The 8,964-nt window shown below is 44.1% G+C and overlaps 1 protein-coding gene across 14 annotated transcripts in view; it reads right to left on the reverse strand.

Moving 5' to 3' along the window:
• POLA1 (DNA polymerase alpha 1, catalytic subunit) overlaps window positions 1-1,279 on the reverse strand; it is a 391,031-nt gene extending 389,752 nt beyond the window's left edge. For 8 of the 14 annotated variants that reach the window (XM_055564229.1, XM_055564223.1, XM_055564233.1 and 5 more), the window contains exon 1: window positions 1,060-1,279. In XM_055564229.1, coding sequence (XP_055420204.1) covers window positions 1,060-1,102 — 43 coding nt within the window. In that variant the 5' untranslated portion in view covers window positions 1,103-1,279. The remainder of the gene's footprint in view (window positions 1-1,059) is intronic. The other 6 variants (XM_055564224.1, XM_055564226.1, XM_055564234.1 and 3 more) reach the window with 2 other exon arrangements.
• Window positions 1,280-8,964: the final 7,685 nt, after the last annotated feature.

The raw sequence follows: 8,964 nt of genomic DNA on the forward strand, positions 1-8,964 counted from the left end.
TAGGAGGAACAGTTTTTAGGGTGAAGAAAGGGCTTAGTGGCATGTCACTGATGGAGGACTGTAAAGACTATTCACGTACTCACATCCTACATCCCATTTGTAATCCAGGCTAGTCGACTCTCCAAAACAAATTGTCTTAAAAAGCGAAAGGCAAGAAGAACAAATTGAAATCTGTGATTCACAACTAGGGGAATGCAAAAGAATCTGATTAGGACGCAAGTTCTCATTAATGGTGATGTATTTGAGTGATAGGAGATGTGACGCTTGAGCTGAGAGAGTGAAGCACCTGATTTTAAGTTAGAAGTTCACTGAAGTGAAGTCACACGTTAGTTGCACACTGCTCAAAAATCAGAAAAATCCATTTACATTTCTATATTCTATTTTTGGAAATAGAAGATTACCACTGAAAACGGAGTAATATACAGGGCATGCGAAATGCTGCTAAACTGAAGCATTTTTTTTTTAGAAGCTTCACCTCAGATGACTAGATGAGCACTATTTCTATGCGGCCCTTTAAGAACTTTCCACAGACCCTGAAAGAAAAATCGTTAATGCATAAAGCAGAAACTCATTACCTAAAAAAAAGACAAAACGCGTTTGTATCTTCAGGTGACAGCTTTCTTTCCTGCTTCTTTACCATGTAACAACCTTCCCACCACTCCCAGCGGGAGTAAAGAAATACTTTGTCAAGACTGTCCCACCGGGGTCAGTGTAGTGAAGGTGTGTGCCCAGCACGTGGGATGAGAGTCACCAGAAGAAATAAAGAGGCAGACAAGTGCGGAGACCCGCAGTGACAGTGGTGAGGCAGCCTCCCAAACAAAAACCCCGCAGGGAGTTACTCGGGTTTGACAGGACCCAACGGCCCTGCAAGGAAGCCCTGTCCGAGGCCTGATAGGTTCCAGCCCTGGATGTCCGAGGTCCGCGCCCAAAGTGACCCGAGGAGCAACCCGGGGGCGCGCCTTCCTGAGGAAAAAATAAAACAGAGTTCCTACAACCCGCAATTATGCCACAGTCCCCGCACTCCCAACCCGGGACCCTGCGCGCGGGACCATCTCTCACCGTTCGCCCCGGGCTCGCAATCCTCGCCATGCAAGGGCGCCATGGTGCTGGAGTCTTCCGATTCCGCGCCAACCAGCCCGAAACTAGCGCGGGGGCCGAGACAGACATCACCGAAAAAGCCAATCAGAGGCTCCAGAGGCTACGGACTTCCGCCCGAAAGTCCGCTGACTTGCCGCGAAGCGCGGCGCCCCACCCTCTGCCTTCCCGCAGGCGCGCATTTGGCGCCCGGTTATGACCCCTTAGGGAAAAGAGCTAGCGGAGCGGGGGGGGGCGGGTCGGCAGTTGAGAGCAGAAAAAGGAAGCGGTCGGGCGCTGAAAAAGAGCCACCTGAAAACTCACTGCGCAGGCGCACCCATACTGCCAGGGAACGATCTGGGCTCGTTGGAGCAGGGGCTTCCTGGTTCTGAGGGTTGATTTTCCGACAAAAGAGGCGCGGGCGGCAGCTGGGTGGGCGTGGTTGAACGGGTTTCTGAGGAGCCTGGGAAAAACCACTGCCTCCTGCTGCCTATTCAGAGTCTTGCCTGATACTTTGTTTCTCTGAATTCTAGCACAGTCGCTGTGTGATTTATGGTATATGCACCAACTTAACCAAAAGATCAAAAGTACCATCACCAATTCCGGGCCTCCCGATGTGATGCCCTTCGGGAAAAATAACATCAACTACATAGTCTTCTTGCAAATAAATGCCTGAATCTAACCATGAAGGAACAATCAGATGTATTTAAAACGTAGATTAATCTATAAAAATCTGGCCTGGGTTCCTGGAAAATGTCAATGTTATGAAACATTAAAAGGGAATTAGAGAAAAAAAAAGGGGGGGCATGAGAGGGAGTTTATTTTCCACAATAAACTGTGGAAAATTCTGAAAGAGATGGACGTACCAGACCACCTGACCTGCCTCTTGAGAAACCTGTATGCAGGTCAGGAAGCAACAGTTAGAACTGGACATGGACCAACAGACTGGTTCCAAATAGGAAAAGGAGTACGTCAAGGCTGTATATTGTCACCCTGCGTATTTAATTTCTATGCAGAGTACATCATGAGAAATGCTGGGCTGGAGGAAGCACAAGCTGGAATCAAGATTGCCGGGAGAAATATCAATAACCTCAGATATGCAGATGACACCACCCTTATGGCAGAAAGCGAAGAAGAACTAAAGAGCCTCTTGATGTAAGTGAAAGAGGAGAGAGAAAAAGTTGGCTTAAAGCTCACCATTCAGAAAACTAAGATCATAGCATCCGGTCCCATCACTTCATGGCAAATAGATGGGGAAACAGTGGAAACAGTGGCTGACTTTATTTTCAGTCAGTTCAGTTGCTCAGTCGTGTCTTACTCTTTGCGACCCCATGAATTGCAGCACGCAAGGCCTCCCTGTCCATCACCAACTCCCGGAGTTCACTCAGACTCAAGTCCATCGAGTCAGTGATGCCATCCAGCCATCTCATCCTCTATCATCCCCTTCTCCTGCCCCCAAGCCCTCCCAGCATCAGAGTCTTTTCCAATCAGTCAACTCTTCACATAAGGTGGCCAAAGTACTGAAGTTTCAGCTTTAGCATCATTCCTTCCAAAGAACACCCAGGACTGATCTCCTTTAGGATGGGCTGGTTGGATCCCCTTGCAGTCCAAGGGACTCTCAAGAATCTTCTCCAACACCACAGTTCAAAAGCATCAATTCTTCGGCGCTCAGTCTTCTTCACAGTCCAACTCTCACATCCATACATGACCACTGGAAAAACCATAGCCTTGACTAGACGGACCTTTGTTGGCAAAGTAATGTCTCTGCTTTTGAATATGCTATCTAGGTTGGTCATAACTTTCCTTCCAAGGAGTAAGCGTCTTTTAATTTCATGGCTGCAGTCACCATCTGCAGTGATTTGGGAGCCCAAAAAAATAAAGTCTGACACTGTTTCCACTGTTTCCCTGTTTCCCATGAAGTGATGGGACCAGATGCCATGATCTTCGTTTTCTGAATGTTGAGCTTTAAGCCAACGTTTTCACTCTCCTCTTTCACTTTCATCAAGAGGCTTTTTAGTTCCTCTTCACTTTCTGCCATAAGGGTGGTGTCATCTGCATATCTGACTTTATTTTGGGGGGCTCCAAAATCACTGCAGATAGTGACTGCAGCCAAGAAATTAAAAGACGCTTACTCCTTGGAAGGAAAGTTATGACCAGCCTAGATAGCATATTGAAAAGCAGAGACATTACTTTGCCAACAAAGGTCGTCAAGGCTATGGTTTTTCCAGTGGTCATGTATGGATGTGAGAGTTGGACTATAAAGAAAGCTGAGTGCCGAAGAATTGATGCTTTTGAACTGTGATGTTGGAGAAGACTCTTGAGAGTCCTTTGGACTGCAAGGAGATCCAATCAGTCCATCCTAAGGGAGATCAGTCCTGGGTGTTCATTGGAAGGACCGATGTTGAAGCTGAAACTACAATGCTTTGGCCACTGGATGCGAAGAGCTGACTCATTTGAAAAGACCCTGATCCTGGGAAAGATTGAGGGCAGGAGGAGAAGGGGATGACAGAGGATGAGATGGCTGGATGGCATCACCAACTCAATGGACATAAGTTTGGGTAAACTCCAGGAGTTGGTGATGGACAGGGAGGCCTGGCGTGCCGCAGTTCATGGGGTCACAAAGTGTCGGACACGACTGAGTGACTGAACTGAACTGAACTGAGAGGGACTTCCCTAGTAGTCCAGTGGCTAAGACTGAACTCCCAATGCAGGGGGCCTGGGTTCAATCCCTGCTTAGGGAACTAGATCCCACATGCTGCAACTAAAGAACCTGTGTGCCGCAACTGAGACCCAGTGAAGCCAAATAAGTAAAAATATTTTTAAAAGCGACATTAGGTTCTGGTGTTTGGTACAATGCATACAACGTATGCAAACTCATTTATCGTTTAACAATAAGACCAGAGACATAGGCATGTATATCTTAACTAGAGAACACTAGTTAAACCAAGAACTTCCAATGAGAATTAGTTCTAGATTTTATGTAGAATGGATGTGAGAGTTGGACTGTGAAGAAGGCTGAGTGCCGAAGAATTGCTGCTTTTGAACTGTGGTGTTAGAGAAGACTCTTGAGAGTCCTTGGACTGCAAGGAGATCCAACCAGTCCATTCTGAAGGAGATCAGCCCTGGGATTTCTTTGGAAGGAATGATACTAAAGCTGAAACTCCAGTACTTTGGCCACTTCATGTGAAGAGTTGACTCATTGGAAAAGACTCTGATGCTGGGAGGGATTGGGGGCAGGAGGAGAAGGGGACGACAGAGGATGAGATGGTTGGATGGCATCACTGACTCGATGGACTTGAGTCTGAGTGAACTCCGGGAGTTGGTGATGGACAGGGAGGCCTGGCGTGCTGCAATTCATGGGGTCACAAAGAGTCGGACATGACTGAGCGACTGATCTGATCTGATCTTTAACCATTGAGGCCAATACATCTGAACCCTTTTCTCAAACCCCACTAATGCACAATGCTCTTGGTTCCACTTCCCCCACACCCCCAGAGAACAAAGTTAGAGCCATGCCCTCAAGTGATTCAACATGAATTATTGACCAACAGACAAAACTTTTGTGATAATTGAGCCCTGGCTCATAGCATAAACATGCAACATCAACGTGAATAAAACCTGCCCCCAAAGACAAATAGCTGTACTAATGCTTCAAAATCTTTTAAACCAGTAGCATGAACTAAAACTTGGGAATGGAAAACTAGAATTCTTCTGGGAATTATTACAGGTATTGGAGCAATTAAGAAAGAATTATGAGTTAGAACATTGATGGTATAGTCAGTCAATAGTGAATTTTAGCAGAGGATGGCAGCATGAGGTTTTCTTAATTTACATATGGCCAGTATTCTATAACCCTGGAGGAAAGCATGACAACCCACTCCAGTACTCTTGCCTGGAGAATCCCATGGACAGAGGAGTCTGGCGGGCTACAGTCCATGTGGTCTCAAAGAGTCGGACAAGACTGAAGCGACTTAGCATGCATAGTATTCTGTAAAGCTTAGAGCAGTGGTTCTCAACTTTGGTCGCAAATTAGAATCATCTGAGCAGTTATTCAAAATTCCAGTGCCCCCTGGACCTATTAAATCAGAATCTCTGAGGATGGGATTCCAATATGAAGCCAAAGTTGAGAATAAGTGGGCAAGACAAGGCGTTGCTAAATCATTTAGAGTCACCAGCAGGATGGCTAACCCGGACATAAATATCCGGTTGAACAATATGTGGTCACATATGCCTGGACACAGGCTTCCCTGGTGGCTCGGTGGTAAAGAATCTATCTGCCAATGCAGGAGATGCGGGTTCAATCAGTGGGTTGGGAAGATCCCTGGAGAAGGAAATGGCAACCTACTCCAGTATTCTTGCCTGGGAAATCCCATGGGCAGATGAGCCTGACTGGCTACAGTCCATGGGGTTGCAAAGAGTTGGACATGACTTAGTGACTAAACAACAGCAACAACATACCTGGACACACCTCTTTCTGTGAGGAAGGAAGGCTGATTTTTTCATCTATTCAAGAGACTCTTTAGTATCTCACTCTTTAGTATCTCACTCACTCTAGTATCTTACAACATTTAGTGCTGTGACCTCCTATGAACTGAATGGTGTCTGGGTTACCTAAAAGACTCTTAGGCAAGGCCAACACTAGATTTATTAGAAACAATGTGAAACCACCCCCATTGTTAAGCATCTATCATCAGTAGGAACCAAGTCTTGGACTTCCCTGTCAGTCTATTGGTTAAGACACTGCACTTCCACCGCAGGAGGTGCAAGTTCAATCCCTGGTTGGAGAACTAAAGATCCAACATGACCACCAAGATCTTGCCCCAAGGCTGCACCACTGTTTCTTGGCTGCTCCTCCTTGGTCTCCACATTCCCTCCCTTCCCTAGTTAGCAAGTGTTTGAATCTGCCCATTGGAACTAAGGGAAGGTCATGGAGGCTGAATCAAGACTATTTCCTAGTAATTTAGAAATGGGGGACACAGAAAGACTTTTGTGCCCAGGAACCCTGCTTGGTTTCACCCTCTGTGTTTTTGCCACAGTAGAGATAACTTATGTTTCATTTCCCTTTGTCCTTAACTCTTACTGAATAATTTCTGCCAGTGAGACAACTTGGCCAAACAGTCATTAATATTTTCCCCAGGCAGCAATCCGTTTTATAATTATCTGCTTGAAAAGATCATCCTGGATGAACCTAGAGATTATCATACTAAATGAAGTAAATCAGACAAAGACAAATACCATATGATATGACTTGCATATGGACTCTAAAAATTGTACAAATGAACTCATTCAGAAAACAGAAAAAGAATCACAGATGCAGAAAACAAACTTCTGGCTACCAAAGAGGAAGCGTAGAGGAGAGATTTTTAAAAAAAAGGGAGGGGGACTTCCTGTTGGTCCAGTAACTAAGATTCATTGTTGCCAATGCAGGGAAATTAACGCAGAAAAATTCCATGTATCCTTTACCCAGGGTCTCCCACTGGCAACATCTTGCAAAACTATATTACAACTATGATATCGGTGCTGATACAGTCAAGATACAGGACATTTCAATCTCTAAAGATCCTTAACCACTGGTAACCACTAGTCTGTTCCTTACTTCTATAATTTAGTGTACAGGTCTTTGTGCAGACTCATTTCTCTTGGGTAAAGACTTAGAAATGGAATTGCTGAATCATGTGGTTAAGTACATGTTTTGTTGTTGTTTAGTCACTAAGTCCTGTCCAACTCTTTGCGACCCCATGAACTGCAACATGCCAGGTTTTCCTGTCCTTCACTATCTCCCAGAGTTTGCTCAAACTCATATCCCTTGAGCCGGTGATGCCATCCAACCATTTCATCCTCTGTTGCCCTCTTTTCCTCCTGCCCTCAGTATTTCTCAGCAAAGGAATGGCTGATCACTCCAGTATTCTTGCCTTGAAAACGTCATGAACAGTATGAAAAGGCAAAAGAAAAAAAGTATATGTTTAATTTTAAAATAAACTTGAAAAACTGTTTTTCCAAAGTGGTTGTACTATTTCACGTTCCCGCCAGTAGTGTATGAGAGATTCAGTTGTTCTACATCCTCACCAGTAACTATCAGTTTTTAATTTTCATTCTAGTGATTATATATTAGTATCTCATTGTGAGTTTTAATTTGCACTTCCCCGATGACTAATGACAGTGTCTTTCATGCGCTTCCTAGCTATTTGCAATTGTTTTCTCTTGGATATGTTTGTTCTTTGTTTCTCTTTGTTCTTTGTTTCTATCTTTTCCTCCTTCTCTGGGTTTAATGGAGCATTTTATATGATTCCATTTTATCTCCTATCTTGGTATATCATTTATACTTCTTTTTTAAAGAACTTTTTTAGTGGTTGCCCTAAGGTTTACAGGGCTTCCCAGGTGGCGCTAGTGGTAAAGAACCTGCCTGCCAACGCAGGAGACATAAGAGACATGGGTTCAATCCCTGGGTTGGGAAGATCTCCTGGAGGAGGGTACAGCAACCCACTCCAGTACTCTTACCTGGAGAATCCCATGGACAGAGGAGTCTGGTGGGCTACAGTCCACAGAGTCACAGTCAGACACAACTGAAGTAACTTAGCATGCACGCAAAAGTTTTCAACATACATTTTAAAATAATGTAAGTCCACCTCCAAATAACATCATACTGCTCTATGTGTAGGGCAGTTACATTATAAGCGAGCATTCCCCAGTCCTCTCTTCCTGTCCCTTGTGACACCTTACTGGTGTCCAGGAATTGTTTGTTACTATGGGAAAGAGCCCCAACCCTACATTGGAAACTGGGTCTCAGAACACTTGCTGTTGTTCTGGTTTCCAATGAGAAGCCCACTGTAATGCTCAACCTTATTCTATAAGTGAAGTTTTCCACACTCTACTCCCCACCTCTGGCTTCCTTCAAGAGTTTTACCTTGTCCTTTGTATTTTGTTTGTTTGTTTTTTTAGTTTGCTTGTTTGGTTTGGAGTTGGGTTGTTGTTTTTTAAGGGGAGTTGTTTGCTTGTTACAGTTTGAATATGATGTTCCTAGGTGTTGGTTTTTAGTTTGTTTTGATATTTATCCTGTTTGGTATTTTCTGACCTTCCTGGGTCTGTGGTTTTCTTTTTATCATAGTAATGATTCATTATTTGGAAATTTCTTGGCCACTGTCACTTCAGATATTTCTTCTGCCTGTTTTCTCTTTTTTTCTCCTACTTGATAGGTATCTTGATATGGTTCTCATACTCCTTTCTTTAGCTGCTGCAGTTGCAATCTATTTCCTCCAAGTCTTTTCTCTTGTTGACTCTGGTTGTTTTTATTTTTCCTCAGGTGAAAGAGAGAGAACAGCCAGAGAGAGCTGAAATTCCCTTCCCCAAGCTAGGATAATATTTTATTTTTTTATTTTATTTATTTTTTTTAGGATAATATTTTAGAGTTGCCCTTTGACAAAGTCTTGCTCTCTGACCAAGTCTTTCTTCTAGAGAGTAGGCCTTTGTGACAGAGAAGATTCTGGAAGGATTTCCTGATGGTTACTCTTCCTTTTCCCCTTGCCACAGCCCCCAGGGCATTTTTCTCAGATTCTCAAGGTAACAATCTGTGGGGTTCCTAAAAAAGTCCACAGAACTGTGCAGTCCTCACTCTAGGAATTTCTTAATTTCATGCTAGTCCATACTCAGCCTCCAGCAGTTCAAAATTGGCATTTATGTGTTCCCACCAGATTCTAGTTTTAGGTAAGCAGATCTCACCTGTGATTCTCCATATGTGCCTATGTTTCCAGCTTCAGAGATGGTGTTTCGCCATTTTCCCAATTCTTTTTGAGAATTTTCTTGTCTAAGAAAAGGTACTGATTCATCCACATTTTTCTTGATGTAAGGATGGTAGTGACAATGTCCATGCACTGCAGAAGCAAAAGCAGAAAT

This window comes from Bubalus kerabau, chromosome X, assembly GCF_029407905.1.
Source record: "Bubalus kerabau isolate K-KA32 ecotype Philippines breed swamp buffalo chromosome X, PCC_UOA_SB_1v2, whole genome shotgun sequence".
NCBI lineage: Eukaryota > Metazoa > Chordata > Mammalia > Artiodactyla > Bovidae > Bubalus > Bubalus kerabau.